This window comes from Chiloscyllium plagiosum, unplaced genomic scaffold, assembly GCF_037043375.1.
Source record: "Chiloscyllium plagiosum isolate Xiang-an unplaced genomic scaffold, Cpla_swu_hap1 HiC_scaffold_2, whole genome shotgun sequence".
NCBI lineage: Eukaryota > Metazoa > Chordata > Chondrichthyes > Orectolobiformes > Hemiscylliidae > Chiloscyllium > Chiloscyllium plagiosum.
The window spans coordinates 102340203-102358569 of NW_028270140.1; the positions used below are offsets into that span (position 1 = coordinate 102340203).

The window sequence follows — 18367 nt, forward strand, 5'->3', positions numbered from 1 at the left end:
GTTAAGAGAAAATTCAGAGACGGTAATGGGAGAGTAGCACAGTGATGGACAATGGTTGCTCCTTGCTTTACGGGACATGGAATTTGTGATATCACCACATGACCAGTCACAGTTCTCTCTTAGACAGCAAGGAGATGAATGCCAGGCACCCCACCACTCTTCTTATTGTTCTAACTTATTGTGGACTGATTTCTCCTGGAATGATACAAAGAGGAAGATGAAAATGTTGGTGCAGGTGTGGGAACAATGGTAAGGTATTCCAAGTAAGTAGATAGAGCTTACAGGGTTAGTAGTGAGGAGGGAATGGATGAGTAAGATCAAGTGAAGAAGCTGTAGCAAGCAATAGTTAGAATGGTACACCATGGTCCTTAGTGATAAAAGAGTCCTTAGTGATAAAAGCCAACAGGACCCCTGACAGACATATCCAACAGGACAACACTCCCTCAGTACTGGACAGGAGTGTCAGCTTGGAATCATGTGATCAAAGCTGTAGAATGTAGCTTGGACCCATAACTCTCTGTCAGAAACATGAAACCTAGCAATTTAACCATGACTGGAACATATATAGAGCTAGCTAAAATAGATAGTAACAAGTGTGCATGGCAAAATATTCTGCAATTAGGTGGAATTTAGGCTATTTTTGACAGTGGCCTGTAATTTGTACTAGAATCCAATACAACTGGATTTCTGCCCAATTTAGGAAAAGGTTAAAACTTGCATTTTACGCTGTACCTAAATATGCTCGAGCTATCCATGGAATTTCAGTTTGTCCTGAATTTGCCAGTCTGATCATACTTCCTGAGAACAGGTATGGTTTCCATTCTAAACATATTGTGAAGAAAATGGAAAAAAACAGGCAAACAGAAGCAGAGTCTTGATCATTTTTACTTTCCTCCCTCTTCACTGCAACTCTAAAACTTACTGTGGCAAACCAAACACAGTCCCCAGAAGGCCAGTTGATGTTTCACTGACTGAATTGAGCTTGGCATCTTTCTGATCTCTGTGGGTTAGATGTTGACTGGACAAAAACTGAACCTTGAATTATGTTTTGCTGGGAAATTAATTGATGAGGTTTAAATTAAAATGATTTTCGGTTATACCAAACAATTATTTTATAGAATGTGATGTAATGGCTACGCTGGATCAAACTTTCAGAAAGCCCTAAATCTGAAATCTTTAAAGTGATAAGAATGTGCAGATATGTTGATTTTTTTTTTTACTTTGATTTCATTTATAAATTCTGCTCAATGGAGCAGAGACCAAGTGAGTTCTTCCTCTGTAAAACAAAATGCTGCTCGTTGAATTTATGCAGGGCCTGTTTTTTCTTTGGATGTGGATAATCATTCCATTTATCAAACATTTTGCCTAATTGTCTGAATGGGTTGATGAACCTCCAAAACATTCAATGGAATCTGTAAGATATGCGTCTTTTGTAGAATTAAGATCACATTTTCTGTTTATTTATATGAACAATTTACACAGTTGCAAGGCATCAACATCAATAGTTTTAAAACTCTGTTTCAATTGTTGCACTGTGTACTGAATTATGTTTAATGACCTCATTAATAATGGCACCATGACACTGTAATGGGGAATGGCTGTGGGCTCAGTCTGGCTCGTTTGGCTTAATGGACCCCAGAAGAATATAAATGCGAATTCCTGCAGTACTTAATGAATAAAGTAATGTTTAAGTGGAGACAACATTGCAAGCTGCCACAAAAATAATGGCCGTTGACATTCCCACCATCACCCTGTGCTTCCTAAGTTATGCCAATATGATTAGCTTCGCCAAGAGTACGAAAGTGCCATATTCAGTTGCCAGTTATGAATTACTTACATTGCTTTTCTAGATTTAACCATCTTTGTGCCCATGTTAAGACCTGTGGGCATATTTCATTCAGAAGCATTATGCATTTAAAGAATTCTTCCTGTGTCATTTTAAATTCAAGACCATCTTTAGAGCTCTGACTTTCCATATTAGATTTGAAACATGAGTCACTAGAGCAATAAACTCTGGTTTAGACTTCTCTTTATCATCTATGCTAAAAAAAAGTAGGAAAACTACTCACTGGAACCATTACTCCATTGTGCAATATGTTAGAACCACATGAGGAGTGGTGAATCAGCTCCCTTGCTTTTAGCACCTTCAGTCAATTGGAACAAATATGTTCTTTTTAGCACATTAATTAAAACAGTATCAATCAAAATTAAGGAGCCAATTCTCGGGTTTTCTTGAATGGATTTTTATTATTTGGTAATTCCAATAAAAATAGTCAAATGTGGCATGAAACACATATACAAATACAGTTATGAAGATTAAAAATGAAAGTGTTAAGTACAAAAGGAAGGTCTAGAACGTACAGTTTACAAAGGTGTGGATTTTAACCTGGTGTCAGCAGTTGATGTCTTATATCCTCAGCGCTGACAAAATCTATATTCTCAATTCTTTAGCCTGTGTCAGGAACTTGGCTCCACTTGCTCGGGTGATCACTGCAGCTATCTTAAGTCAGTATTTCCTCCTTTGCTTAAAATCATTTTAGTTCACAAATGGTTACAGGATTAAAATCAGATGATGGAAGTTGAAAATTAATAGCCCATGTTTTACCACAATGCTGATAAAATGAAGAAATATCCCCTAAGTAAAACTCTAATCATAGATTTTGTTATGCATCACACTGGGAGGAGGAAGAGAAAACCATTCCACCATGTTTTGATGTGAATTGTAACTGTCATGTATATTGCAACTGTATGGGAAATATTGTGAAAAATCAATCACTGTGCCTTTGTATTCCACTGGGATACCTTATATTGGTAAATGTTACAGAAATCTACTTCAAAAAGGTGGTTCTTAAAGGTACATTTACCTGCATATAAACATTTAACTGAAAAGAAGTTGCATCAAATAACACAGATAATAAATTATTAGTATAAAACCTGCTAATATTACTTAAAAGCAGATTCTAATTGTTCTGCATGGGCAAAAGTCTAATGAGATTTTACTTGTGTAAGGGCAAAATACTGTTGATGCTAGAAATTTAAATAAAACATTAAATACTAGAAACACTTAGCAGGTCTGACAGCATCAGGGGGAGAAAAATATATAATAACATCTTGGGCTGTTCAGGATATTTTATTTGTATCGTGCAATGTGTAATATAGTTAAATAAATGACAATAGCCATACAAATTCTTACAGCAATTTTGGTAAGGGAGCATAATAAATATTTGAAATAATTTGGAAATGAACTGTAAAACTGACTTGCACATGGTTAATTTTTTGGCATTGAATTTATATTATGTACAGAATAAAGGAGAATGAAATCTTTCATTCTAAAGAAAAAGACTGACTTCAAAATCTGTTTTGTTTTAGTCCTTGCTAAGATCCTTCCAAAACCTGAGAGACATAGGATTCGTCCAGGTAAAGATAATCAAGGCAGAAGGGTTAATGGTGGCTGATGTCACAGGTAAGAGGATGCCAGTTAATTGTTTTATATGTGAGAGGTTTGCTGAAATTTAATGTGTCACAACGGCATTTACTTTTCCAACTTATGCGTATGAATTGCTTAAATATTCACACAAAACCTAAATTATATCTGAAGTTGCAGGGCACTTATTCTATAATTTTAACATAGGTGTGAAATCAATACGGTTTCATAACTTTTTAAGCAAGTTAATTTGAGAAATTCATGCTGTTATAACTTAAAAAAAGCTGAAAATTCTTATGATATTTTACTTAAATGAACTGGTGTGCTTTTTACATTGGTATAAACAAGAAAGGAAAGTAAGTTTATTTCCTGTTAAAACTGCTTCCATATTCCCTTTGGAAGTAAAGTGAATATCTGTGTACCTGTTACTTTCAGTCTTAGAGTGGTGAATGTTATATTTGATCTTCATGCTTCCAGTGTCAGTCCAGCAATGTCATGCCTTGGGCAACTGCAGCTCTGGTTCTGAGATCTTCTGCTTATTTAAATGGAGCTAAAATTCAGATGGGCTATGAACTAAACCGTTTATTTATTTATTTATTTTTGGGATGTGGGCATTTTTGGCAGGCCAGCATTTATTAGGTAAAAACAAGGACTGCAGATGGTGGAACCAGAGTCTAGATTAGAGTGGTGCTGGAAAAGCACAGCAGGTCAGGCAGCATCTGGGTAGCAGGAAAATCGATGTTTCAGGCAAAAGCCCTTCATCGGGAATAGGTTTCCTAGTTTGCTCATTCCTGAAGGGCTTTTGCCCGAAACGTCGATTTTCCTGCTCCTCGGATGCTGCCTGACCTGCTGTGCTTTTCCAGCACCACTGTAATCTAGGCCAGCATTTATTGCCTGTCCCTAATTGCCCTTGAGAAGATGGTGGTGATCTGCCTTCTTGAACCGCTGCAGTTCTTCTGCTGTGGGTTGATCCACAATGCCTTTAAAGAGGGAATTCCAGGATTTGGACCCAGTGACAGTGAAGCGACGGTGATATATTTCCAAGTCAGGATGGTAAGTGGCTTGGAGGGATGATGATGATTGTAGGTGATGATGTTCCCGTGTATCTGTTGCCCTTGTCCTTCTAGATGGAAGGTGCTGACCGAGGATCTTTGATGAATTGCTGCAGTGCATCTTGTGGATAGTACACACTGCTGCTACTGAGCTTCAGTGGTGAAGGGAGTGGATTTTGTGGATGTAGTGTCAATCAAGTGGGCTGCTTTGTTCTGGGTGGTGTCAAGCTTCTTGAATGTTGTTCTAGCGGCACTCATCCAGCCAAGTGGGAAGTATTCCATCATATGTCTGACATGTTCCATGTAGATGATGGATAGGCTTTGGGGAGTCAAGAGGTGAGTTACTAGCTGCAGTATTCCTAGCCTCTGACCTGGTACTGCATAACTCCAGGGAATACAAATAGGATATTGTGACTTAAATATATTTAAAAATCTGAGGAACCTGAGCAGATTAGGTGGTAAGCAGTTGTTCCATTGGTCAAAGGATTGAAAACAAGAGGGCACAGAATTAAAGTATTGGCAAAACAATCAAAAGCAATGTGAGAAAAAGGCTTTTCATGCTGTGAGTACATGAAATGCAGTGCTTAACATGGTGCTGGAGGAAACTTTAGTTGATGCTTTCAAAAAGGAATTAGATGTTATATGCAAAGTAATAATGTGCAAGGCTGGGGAATGGCACTAAATGAAATGGTCATTTGGAGAGCCAATGGACTGAATGACCTCCTTCTGCTCTGTAATCATTTTTTGAAGCTGTGATAATGAATGGGTTTTAGAGTTCCCAGGTGTTAGGAGGTCTGGATTATTTCTTAGATTGGCCTGAGTTATAAATCTCAATAAGATGCATTGAAACACTGGTAACTTTAGGTTGAATGTTTCCAGAAATAAGAGGTACAAGAGAAATAAGAGAGCTATTGGCCTCTCAAGAGCTTGTTGTAGGATGGTGTGGCAGGGGGTCAATAGGGATTCCAGGGAGTGTTGGGTCTGGTATGTGGAGTCTCCCTGACATAGGCTTTGAGTTATGGTGTGGCACTAGGAGAGGCCACAAATTTGAGAAAGGGAGAGGTTATGCCAAATGCATGAGGTAAGGCACTGAATAAACATTAATACAAATTTCATGGCATTCAATGTGATTTTCAGTCCTAATAAGAACATTAAAGAGAAATGACACTGAACAGAGAAACATTAAATGCAGACTCACAATGTAAAGACAGTGCATCTTAATAAACATGTTGATCATCCAGGATGAGTGTGCTTTTGTGACTTTATTTCTGGGTTAGCTTTTGGCAGGGTCTTCAATCTTTCACACTTTGGTGAAAGCTTGACCATGTTTCTTGTTTCCTTTCTCATGGGGCTTTAGTCCCAATCCAGGGAAAACTTTAAATGATGTTTGCAAACAGCAACTGAGTCCCAAACCTGAGGATGGTCTATGCTTTTAGGCTGGAGTGAGAAACAATAGATGTACACAAATCAACTGCACATTCTCTATTGAGGGAACCTTGCAGATTCATATCTGTGAATATCTGCTGCCTGACGGACTCTGCAGGACTGGATACCTCAATGTGATGTTAAATAATATTGCTATGTGTGTGAAATTCCTAAAAGTGTTCAGGGAGGAACAAAAGCTAGTGTCCCAGTCAGTCCATCATCAGAGCAACTATTTGTAGTACAGTTGCAATGGAGTCCTGTTGTGTATGTATTCACTTTGCCACATGGAATGTGAGAGCAGTAGGGAACAGCACTGAAGTCAAGAACCCTTCAGATTTAGACCAGAATTACAAGTTGGATGACAAGAGAGAAATCCTCCACCCTCCCTTCAGTTTTGCTATCATGGAAGCCAGGGATACCTTGCCTGTGTAACTCAGAGTTTGTTGCATCAGCCATATTGTGGCCACCAGTAGCACAGTCATCTGAAAGAACTGCAGGCAAGAAAGCCACCAGACAAGGGACGACAAGAGGACTAAATGCTGCAAACTTTGTGGTGGGACAAACCAGTTCTGCAGATCTGAACAAAAAGCTGCATGAGATATATGGCATGAATTAAGGGGCGCACATAAATATAATAAAGATATAGACAGAAAACATGGCAAACGCAAAGATGACTGGTAACCCTCACCAAGTTGGTGATCTACCTTGAACAAAGATATGTTGTAGTAGGCAAGATGATGTTTGATAGTCTTGTGCTAGTCATCAATTCCATCTCTTATGTGCAAATGGGGACATGGATATCTGCCTCATCAGCTTAGACCAGAGAAGGTCTTTGACAGAATATTGTTATATTTACATGATGGATGTGCACTCCAAAATAGGATTTGGGGAGACATTCTGCAGTTGGGTACAACTGCTTTACACAAACATTAGTCGTGCAGCTTCAATCAGTGGGTGAATATTCGAAAGCAATCCTTCGAATTCAAATGCCTTCTCCTTTATGTCTTGTTCTTGTGAATAAGAGGGTGACAGTTCCAGATAGTGAAGGCACTAAAAGCTTTCTTGTACATGGACATCATCACACCTATCAGTGGAACGTGCTGTCAGTATGCAGACCAATGACCATCTATGACCGGTTCAAACTGACCTCAGAAGCCAAATTAAATCATCACAACATTGAGGTTGTGTTCCTTGTCCTTTATTGAGTGGTTTGATGCCATGCTGAGTTAGGATGTCAGACAAACTGATTGAAGAGAACTCAACGTAAAGAATTGCTTTCAGGCTTAGACTTCAGAATAACAGTATTTATTATACATTGATACTGAATACTGTTATAGAAACATAGAAGATGGGAGCAGAAGGAGGCCATTTGGCCCTTGGAGCCTGCTCCACCATACATCACGATCATGGCCATCCAACTCAATAGCTTAATCCTGCTTTTCCCTATAATATTTGATTCCATTCCCCCAAGTGCTCTATCTACCCGCCTCTTGAATAGGTTAAATGTTTCAGCATCAACTATTTCCTGCAGTAATGAATTCCACAGGCTGACCACTCCTTGGGTAAAGAAATGTTTCCTCATCTCCATCCCATATGGTCCACCCTGAATCCTCAGACAGTGACCCCTGGTTCTGGACGCACCTACCATCGGGAACAGCCTCCCTGCATCTACCCTGTCTAGCTTGTTAGAATTTCATAAGTGTCTATGAGATCTTCCCCTCACTTGGTGTGAACTCCAGCGAAAACAATCCTAAGCTAGTCAAGCTTTCCTCATATGTCAATCCTGCCATCCCGGGAATCAGCCTGGTAAACTGCACTTCCTCAAGAGCAAGAGCATCCTTCCTCAGAAAAGGAGACTAAAACTGCACACAATATTCTATACATGGTAATCATGGATATACCAGGCTGTGAGTTATATTACAATATATAAGACCTAATCTATCTTCAGGTGTTCATGTCCATATACTCTCGAGATTTTCTTATTTTCGAATATTCAACTCTGCTGACTCTGTGCCATTTATAGTCAGTGATGTGCAGCTCTAAGATATATTTGCTAAATTACTCCGTGAAACCCTTACACAATAGTTTGGGAACTGAGTTGACTGATCCTTTTCTCCATTTCAATGTCAGGTCAGATGCCTGAGAATATGTTTTGAAGGGACTAGGTGAGTGTATTAAAACTGGAAGGAATAAGTAAGCATACGAGAATATGGAAGTGACACTCTCTCCCCACTATCAGTAAGAGCCTGGTCCTCAATTGCAAGAAGCTGTCAATGTTGCTGTACAGGACACATGTCTGGCCCATACTGTATTCCTGTGCCATCGTGGTCAACTAAACCTTCTTCTGTTTTATCGGAATGAATCATATCCAGAGGGAAGCAATATACAACCTCGAGAATGGGGGAAGGGGAGGGTGGAAAATACATATCCAATATTGACTTCATCCTGAGTGTGACCTTAGTTGTGCAGATGTAACAACCTATGTGCAGACTCTGAGAACGGAAACATTAAATGTTAGACAGCTGAGTGTTGACATCTGACTAGTTCCCAGTGTAGAGAAAGATGTTGTCTTGAAATGCTTCATTCAGTTGGATCATGTCGTCCCACCTATTCCAAGTCCATCAGGCAGTGGTTAGCACATAACGTCCTCAACGCCCTCCACAAAAAGATGATGGTGGTTCCTGTTGGACAGTTCCTGAGCAGATTTTCAAAACTCGTCAACGCATTGTCTCATCACCTGAACTTGCAAATAAGCACCAAGATGTATCTTGGTTTCTGATGACCAGAGCCTTCCCCCTCAGCTCCTTGCTGTCTCGCCCAAGTCTTGCCTCCTCTGCATGTTGCCCTCCAGGTGATTGCAGTCGAAAAGGAATTATTGGAAAGTTCTGGAATGTACCTTTTCAAATCAGATCTGGTAAAAGAGGTTTTTGTCAAGGTTAGTTTTGCATTGTTCCATAATTCAGGACTCAGGGCTGTTTTTAGGAGTGCACACTTGGATAAACTCATTAACCCAGTGAAAGGGATTTTTTAGTCTGCCTCAACCTTGTTGTTTTTCAGTGCAAGTAGTTGTCCACCTTGAGTGTTAGAGATTAGTACATTCCAATGTCCAGGTCTACCTTCTTAACAATACAACAACATTTGGGGCAGCCGTCACAAAGGTGTACTGAGGAAGGCCATTGTCTCAGCACCTTCAAAATCCTCAAGACTGTATGTCTGACATTTAATGAATGTTAAAAATGAGTCATTTGGTCATACAGGCCATGGGTTTTGCTGAAAAAAAAGACACATTTTGTTGAAGCTTTACAGCTTACTCTCATCAGGACATTTTGGAAGAATACAAATTCAGGAGAAAAATTGACATTGCTACAGCACAAGAGGAGAGTGCTCATTGATTGCAGAGGTATTAACATGTAGAATTCACCCATTAATTCAGATTGATAGTTAACAGCCAAATCTTGTTTCAGTTTAAACCAGGCATGTTGATTCTGATACATCAAGGTATCGCACTTGGAAATGAACCAGTGAATGGCTGTCACCTATTTTGTTGAGTTGAAACAAGTACAGTACGTTTTTGTATAATCCCTCATGGAACATGGGCATTGCTGGCTGGCCAACACTTTTTATTGCCTATTCCTGGTCACCCTTCAGCAGGTGGTGGTGAGCTGCCTTTGTGAACTGCTGCAGTGCCCTTAGTCAGTGAATTTTGACCCAGTGACAGTGAAGGAATGACATATTATTTCCAAGCCAGGATGGTGAGTGGTTTTGAGGGGAACTTGCAGGTGGAGGTGTTCCCATATATCTGCTTCCTTTGTCCTTCTTGATGGGAGTGGTCATAGGTTTGGAAGGTGCTGCCAAAGATCTTTGGTGACTGTATATGTACGAGATTTTTTCTATTTGCAAAAAATACCACTCTGTGCATTAAAATATGTAGCTTCCTATGCACCATACTATGAGCCCAACTGGATATTTGAAATTGGTTGGCACCATAATTCCTCACATATTCAGCATTATCCAGCAATTGTACCCAATTGCAAAATCACATCTAATGTTTGATACTATGTTGCAAGTTTAGTGAGTGTGGGTTGGTTCAATACATTCACTACCTTGATTGTTATGAACAGCCAAAGGTACAATCTGTTTGATATGATCTGCCAGTCTTACACAGCTGTCATTACATTGACACTTGGATTCATTTCATTTCCCAGGCCAATGCTCTGACCCATCAGAGTCAACCTGCCTGTTATAAAATTTAAACAATAATTTGTTGTTAACTGTCAGCATTAATGGGTATATTCTTCATAGCAAACCTTGACCAGAGTCCACTTGTAAACCAATCAGCACTTACCTCATATGCAGTATAAATATTAGTTTTCCCCTTGAATTTGTTTTCTTGTGAAAGATCCTGTTGACAGCAAGAGGATAAGTTCGGACAGTGTCTTTTTTCTCTGTAAACATTGACTTCAAATAAACATAATAAGTAATGTAATAACTCAAGTAGTTGATTTGCTTTGAAATGCATGTAATGTAAATTTTGAACAGTAACTTATATATTTATTTTTACGTTTATAACATTTTGACTAAAGTATGATTTTGAGGAAGAGAATCATCAGGGAAATAGTTGTATACAAGTCTTAGTGAGCAAAATAAGAAACAAGAATATATCCAGTTTTGCAAGTAATTATTTTATAATTCAGTATCATTTTGTGCAAATATGTTTCAGCAAATTTAAATCAATAACCACATTATATTTCCAAATATGTGCTGATTCAATAGGAACTGATTTCTTCCTGTTACAAACCTGCCATAGCCAGCTAGTAAATCAGGCATTCTTTGCCTATAAACCTTACTACAGCACTCTCTACATTGTCATCTGCTCCCCAGGAGGAGCAACATAGAGACTGGCTCTCTGGCCAGTTTTGCAAATTTGACTAGTTGGATGACTACTGATGAAGCTGGATGCTGAATGGCTGGATAGCTACTGGATGCTGGACGACCACTTGCATGTAAATATTTAAACCAAATTCTACTCATCATGAAATCAGTGTAATTAAGCACTTGGGGAACCTGTACATTTCCAGTTTATAGAAAATCTTGGAGAAACTAATACAGTTTAAAACAAATTGAGTAACACTTTAAATCAATTTTACTAGGTAGCTTTTGTGTTTCTCAGACTCGGTCGTCAGACCTTGTTGGCAATTTCAAGAGCAGTGTGCTGTAAGCATCAATGTGTCTCTACAACATAGCGTGATGATATTATAAAGGAAGTGTGCACAGATGGCTAATTCCTGCCGTCCCCAGCAGGAAGCCAGAATTCCCTTCTGAATACTGCCAAATATCTACTCTAATTTCCCCTCCTGATCCCTACTATTATTTCATTGCATAGGTCCAAAGATCTCTGTGGGGATGATACAATGCCCTGAGCATAATGTTTACTTCTTTCCTAAAAGCTGGGACTATATGTCTTTTCAAAATACTGAATAATGAAGAATCCAGTTCAAGTTGGATACTGGATGAGGGACAGTCTACACGAAAACCCAAGTTGTCTGAACATATCTCACAGTATTAACTATCGGGTGATTCACATGCATAGGATATGATTGAAGTGGAGTCTCAGGTAGGAGTTGTTGAAGCTCAGCAGAAAAGCATGTTCTGTCATAGACCATGATAAGTCATTTTGTGATTCTTGCAGGGCCACTTATAAACCAAAAGACTCTCAAAAAGGCCATGCACAAGTCCACTCGCCTGCTTGCAGAACACACTCTCAATTAAACTGCCACATCTCTTATGATAATTTTCATGAAGCAAGAGTTAATGGCCTGCAGGCTGCTGTAAAACAGTTTGCAGTATTAGCATGAAAGGCCTCAGGTACGCAGAGAGCTTGAGTGATTGAAGCACATGTGAGGTTGAAATACTGAGGTTGACCGTGTGGCAGTAACCAGTTTCACAATGCTGTGAACAGGCACTAGTGAGCCATGCTTAGAGATCTCATACTAGCACAATGTTTTACATTCAGAAAAAAGTTATGTCTTATAGATACATACTGCTTCCAGCAGTGACACAAAAGCACAGCAGCAGCAGGTGGATCCTCACATCGCCAACAGTTTTTTTTTTGCTACACCAACTTCCGAACAAATGTCAAAATCAACCTTAAAAGTTAACAAACTTCTGTAGATGGAACAGAGCAGGCTTTTTCTGATATATCTTTACGTGCCCCTTGTCAGTGTAACCAGGAACCGAACGACAAGCACATCAGCAGCAAATCTCTTTATAAAATTTTATTTCAATATTATATATGCCAGAAAGATAAGGTACAGCAGCATCTTGTGACACATGCTGCATTTTCATTACCAATTTTTCAATAAAGTTATAATGCATCGCCTGAAATTTTACATTCCATGTTTGCTTTGGATGAAAAGCAATATTGAAGAATGGTGGTTTATTAAAAACAAATTTAAAGTCAGCATGCCAAAATAAGACTCTACCTATTTCAAAAAGCCAAAGAGATGTGCTGTTGATGGAATAGGTTCTTGCAATGTAAAGCTTTCATACCTGGCATCGCACCGGTAGTGAAATTCATATACCACATTATTAATTTGTGTGGTATGTACTTTGACTTAATGGTGGCATCTTATTGATTAGAGGTTAGAGTCCAACAGGTTTATTTGGCCATTTTTCAAAACTCAGAATGGCAACCCAAGTTCTAAGATTTTTACTTACAGGTAGTTCTTGGATAATGCCCGTTATGCCAGCGCAATTTGCTTATGACATCACTGAGGAATTAGGGAACAGTATTTTCGAGAACGCTTACCTCTGCCTACAATAGAGCAATTCCAGTGCTTTGTTCTGTGCATGTGCCATTGTCAGCTTCTGACAGAGCAGCTTTCTGTGAGAGGTTCTGTACAGAGAGCAACTTTCTGAGAGAGATACATTGAGCAGGTTCCAGTGAAAGGTACACTGCTCCTAGATTATTTTTTTTTTGAAAAAATGGAGGGGCATACTGACAATGTTAACAAGAATCATCCTGGTGATAAAATTGCAGGTGGTGAACACAAAAGGAAGGCTATAATACTGGAAGAGAAGCTAGGTATTATAAAGCGTTTTGAACATAAGGAGAGAATATGTGATATAGCTCGTTTAACAGGAATGAGGGAGTCTACCTTATGCACCATGATTACACCCTGTACCTGTATTGACAATTTTTTTTTAATGTACTGTGGTAAATTTACTTTTGTTTCATTGATAAAAATGATTTATACCTTCATTCAGGCTGTGCTATACTTCGTGATAGACTTTTGGGTGATTTTTGAGCGATCGTGAGTGATTTTGTTTGCTGGTCTGCCCCTAACTCCGCTTTTTCTATCGGCCCCGTTATTTATATTAAACGAGGTTTTGTGGAACACAACAATGGAGATAGAGTACTATACATATGAGTGTTACAACTCAGTAACATGTTCTTACTAACTGGCCTGTTGTTTCCATGCCTTCTTCTTATTAATAGCAGGATCACAGTTGCCACTTCTCAATTCAGTCGAAATTATGAAATACTGAAAATCAAAACCAATGCATCTACAGCCAACTGTAGCCATCTCTTTTAAAATCCTAAGCTATGGTTGAGTCACTCTTGACATTTGATTTTCATTTCATAAAGCATAGATGTTCTTGCAAATTTTGAATTGTGTCTCCAGAGGTTTGCCATTCCTTACCATTGTCATTTAAATAAAATCCAGTAATGCACTTAAACTAGCCCACATAACCCCATAGTTTCCTTTGTTCAGACAGTACCTTCCAGACCCATGACCTCTACCATCTGGAATGACAAGGACAGCAGAAAAGTTCTCTTTAAAGCCACTCATCGTTCTGACTTGGAAATACATTGCTGTTTTTCCAATGTCACTGGAGCCCTTTCCCCAGTGGTATTGTATGTCCACCTACAGTAATGCTCTATAGGCCATGAATACCTTCTCAAGGGCAACTAGGGATGGGCAATAAATGATGATTCTGGATTAGTGGTGCTGGAAGAGCACAGCAGTTCAGGCAGCATCCGAGGAGCAGTAAAATCAACGTTTCGGGCAAATGCCCTTCGTCAGGAATAAAGGCAGAGAGCCTGAAGTGTGGAGAGATAAGCTAGAGGAGGGTGGGGGTGGGGAGAAAGTAGCATAGAGTACAATAGGTGAGTGGGGGAGGGGATGAAGGTGATAGGTCGGGGGGCGGGGGGAGGGTGGAGTGGATAGGCAGAAAAGAAGATAGGCAGGTAGGACGTAATGGGGACAGTGCTGAGCTGGAAGTTTGGAACTAGGGTGAGGTGGGGGAAGGGGAAATGAGGAAACTGTTGAAGTCCACATTGATGCCCTGGGGTTGAAGTGTTCCGAGGCGAAAGATGAGGCGTTCTTCCTCCAGGCATCTGGTGGTGAGGGAGCGGCGGTGAAGGAGGCCCAGGACCTCCATGTCCTCGGCAGAGTGGGAGGGGGAGTTGAAATGTTGGGCCACAGTGCAGTGTGGTTGATTGGTGCGGGTGTCCCGGAGATGTTCCCTAAAGCGCTCTGCTATGGGGCGTCCAGTCTCCCCAATGTAGAGGAGACCACATCGGGAGCAACGGATACAATAAATGATATTAGTGGATGTGCAGGTAAAACTTTGATGGATGTGGAAGGCTCCTTTAGGGCCTTGGATGGAGGTGAGGGAGGAGGTGTGGGCACAGGTTTTGCAGTTCCTGCGGTGGCAGAGGAAGGTGCCAGGATGGGAGGGTGGGTTGTAGGGGGGGCGTGGACCTGACCAGGTAGTCACGGAGGGAACGGTCTTTGCGGAAGGCGGAAAGGGGTGGGGAGGGAAATAAATGATGACCTAGCCAACAATGCCCACATCGCTTGAATAAATTTTAAAAATAGAAGAACCAAGTTTTTAGACTTATAAAATCATTTTGAAATTCAATTTAAACTTTTCCCATATTATAAGCATTCTTCAGGTATTTACTAACTGCAAGGTTATTCATTCACCCTGATTTATTGCAAAATATTAGTACTACTACTGTCTAAAATAACTGTTTCTCTATTTGGATCTTTGGTATACTAATCATGAATTTGTTCACCATGCTATTAGTTTAAATTTGTTTTGTTTTTCAGTATATAGTACCCATGATTATTGCATTATGCTCTTACATGGTACTTCCAATTTTTTGATTTATACCCTGTACCTACAATTTGGAGGATGACTGTAAGTTACTACTTTCAGCATTTTTTTGTGTCCTTTTTATTTTCTGATTCTTTACAAATTGATTCCACATCTTTATTTTCTGAGCTAAAATTCTTTGTCTATCATGTCTACACCATTCTTTCTTTTCCCCTAATCACACACCAACATTATCATTTTCCATTTTGCCTTTCTCTTTTAAAAGTCAAGGATCCTGGAATACTTATTTGGGAGAAAGTGAGGACTGCAAATGCTGGAGATCAGAGACAAGATTGTGGTGCTGGAAAAGCACAGAAGGTCAGGCAGCGTAATGCTGCCTGACTTGCTGTGCTTTTCCAGCACCACACTCTCGACTCTGGAATACGTATTTCCCAAGCTTGGACACATTGCAATCAACCAGTCTCATGGTTGAATTGATCATGTGAGGAAAATGACGAAGATTCATTTGTGACATAAACCACATTCTAGTCCATTGAGCAGGACAAATCAAATAGACAATAAAATTTCAGATATCTCTTCAGGAATCTGAAAGCTTTCAATATTTATAATCTATATCAAAGCCCAATTACTTATCAGAATTTTTGGCAAGGAAGGATAGAGAGTCATTTACAATTTTGCAAATAATCAGGAATTTATTTCATTTTTTTCCTTTATGATTCACAAACCTTACAAAATCAGACACTGGGTAATTTATTAATTAAACTTCTTGCAATTCAGATAGATATCTTTATCTGTAGAAATATATAAGTAATTATTCCATGTCGAAGATCTGTCTTTTACCCTCTCACCAATTTAATCTCCTCTCTTCTGATGAAGTTGATCCCTTGCAAGGCACAGGCATTGGGATACCAGCTAGTATCTCACACAAATGACCATTAAGAGGGCACAGAAATAAATCTAACTTTTATTACTGGACATAAAATCAGTGATAGCAAACCAGCAGTCTGTTTTAAACCTCATCCGATTTCCTTCTCCACAGTGGAAATTGAAGTCATATATTACTATTAAGATAACTGGGAGATTTCATTGCATTAACCTAACCTGTAGGTTGAAATGAGAGGTTCTGTTGTTTGCTCAATTAGATTGCTGCCTAGTTGAAATTGCCATTAATATTTACTAGCAGACCTCCCATGAGGTTTCCTGCAATCAGTTAGAGGATGTGCTATTTTGTAATAACAAGCATAGGGTATCACAAAATTGGAATTTAGAATGGCAAAGTTGATTGGAAATGCATGCAAATGTGAGATGTTTAATATTATTGTTATGCATACTTTTTTCAAATGGACAAGAAAGTAACTTTAAGACTCTAATGTTGTGGAATCCTGTTGTCTGATGGATAGTCTCACTGTAATGGGGAATCGTTTGCACTATTTTCACATGCCTTAAAATAAACTAGCTAATTAACTAGCTAATTCACAAACCTTACAAAATCAGACACTGGGTAATTTATTAATTAAACTTCTTGCAATTCAGATAGATTGCAATTCAGACACAGTAGCTCAGTGGTTAGCATTGCTGCCTCACAATGCCAGTAACCTGGGTTCAATTCCAGCCTTTACAACGTGATCTTGATCAGATGGGCCAATGGGCTGAGAAGTGGCAGATGGAATTTAGATAAATGCAAGATGCTACATTTTGTGGGCGGCACGGTGGTCCAGTGGTTAGCACTGCTGCCTCACAGCGCCTGTAGACCCGGGTTCAATTCCCGACTCAGGCGACTGACTGTGTGGAGTTTGCACATTCTCCCCGTGTCTGCGTGGGTTTCCTCCGGGTGCTCCGGTTTCCTCCCACAGTCCAAAGATGTGCGGGTCAGGTGAATTGGCCATGCTAAATTGCCCGTAGTGTTAGGTTAAAGGGGTAGGTGTAGGGGTGTGGGTGGGTTGCGCTTCGGCGGGTCGGTGTGGACTTGTTGGGCCGAAGGGCCTGTTTCCACACTGTAAGTAATCTAATCTAAACTGAGGATCTAGCCCTTAAAGAAGCACTGGAATGAAAATCACTTAAAAGGAAACTTCAATTTGAATTAAAATAATATTTGAGAGGGTGGGAGGTGGAGATGATGCAGACTAGAGAAGGATTGTGTATTAGCAATGTACAATTAAAGGTAATATAAATTTTAAGTTCTTCTTCAGTTTTCCTAGTATGTGAGGCTGGTATGATTAGAATGTGTTTATAAATAAATTAAAATCTGTGAATGTTACATGCAAGTCCTGAATAATCCGGAGTGATGTTAGATAAATAGTAGGTGTGTGGCACTTGCACTGCATGAGGTGCTGATGTAAAAGTGTTTATGAGAAACGACATACTAAATCACAGAACTTGCCCATCCATGTAAACATTTTTGGGCACTGCTGCACTCTCCACATGGCAACACTTCTGGATTCCCTTGCATTGCCACATGCTTTCATCCCAGGCATTGGGTGTTTTTTGACAGTCTCATGCAACCATTCCTCAGAGGAAACTAGGTCACTCTCCTCACCTCTATCTGGGTGAGTAGCACCTCCGAGTCCCTCCCTTGCCATCTGTATCTCTTCCCTGCAGCTTGCATCTTTTGAAGTAATTTACTAGCAGCCTTCATCAAGATAAAATCTCCATAGTCTTACCAGACCATAGGGCTGCTCACTAATTAGACAGCGACGACTGTTGGTAGTTTAACCTGAGGAGCTGTACACTTCAGGTGATGGGGAGAGGTTGAAAAGAAGAGTCTGTCATGGTGATCTCAGCCAGTGTGGGAATTGAACCCAAGCTGATGACATTCCTCTGCATTGTAATTCAGCCATCAAGCCAATGAGCTGGCTGACCCACATTGGCCTTCAGATCAGATCTGGTGCCTATGATTGGGCGTGAGCAGTGGAAGGCTGGCTGCACTGTCTGTTATGAGTCTTACGTCACTTAGCATGCTGCTGAATGTAGAAGCCATCTGAAGTGCTACAAAGAGGAGAGCTGCTCAGGAGCCATTTAGTGCCATGCTAGATCATGTTAATGAAGTAGAAGAACCAAACTTCTACATAGGTTATACATGACAAAACTGAAAATGTGTTGCTGGAAAAGCGCAGCAGGTCAGGCAGCATCCAGGGAACAGGAGAAAGAGGGAGGACATGACAAATGACAAAAACAAAGTATTCAACCTACAGACCATGCTGCTGTTTATGTTTCACATATCTACTCCCACATTCCTCATGTAACCTGTTTCACCTGTCTTTTGAATGAGACGTTAAATCAAGATCTTTTCTACTATCATAACTGGACACAAGAGGTACACAGGTGCTATGTTAAAGAGAAA

At 39.8% G+C, this 18367-nt stretch overlaps 1 protein-coding gene across 15 annotated transcripts in view; it reads left to right on the forward strand.

Moving 5' to 3' along the window:
• mctp1a (multiple C2 domains, transmembrane 1a) overlaps positions 1-18367 on the forward strand; it is a 643540-nt gene that overhangs the window by 376164 nt on the left and 249009 nt on the right. For all 15 annotated transcript variants that reach the window (XM_087999145.1, XM_087999160.1, XM_087999167.1 and 12 more), the window contains one exon: positions 3370-3463. In XM_087999145.1, coding sequence (XP_087855271.1) covers positions 3370-3463 — 94 coding nt within the window. The remainder of the gene's footprint in view (positions 1-3369; positions 3464-18367) is intronic.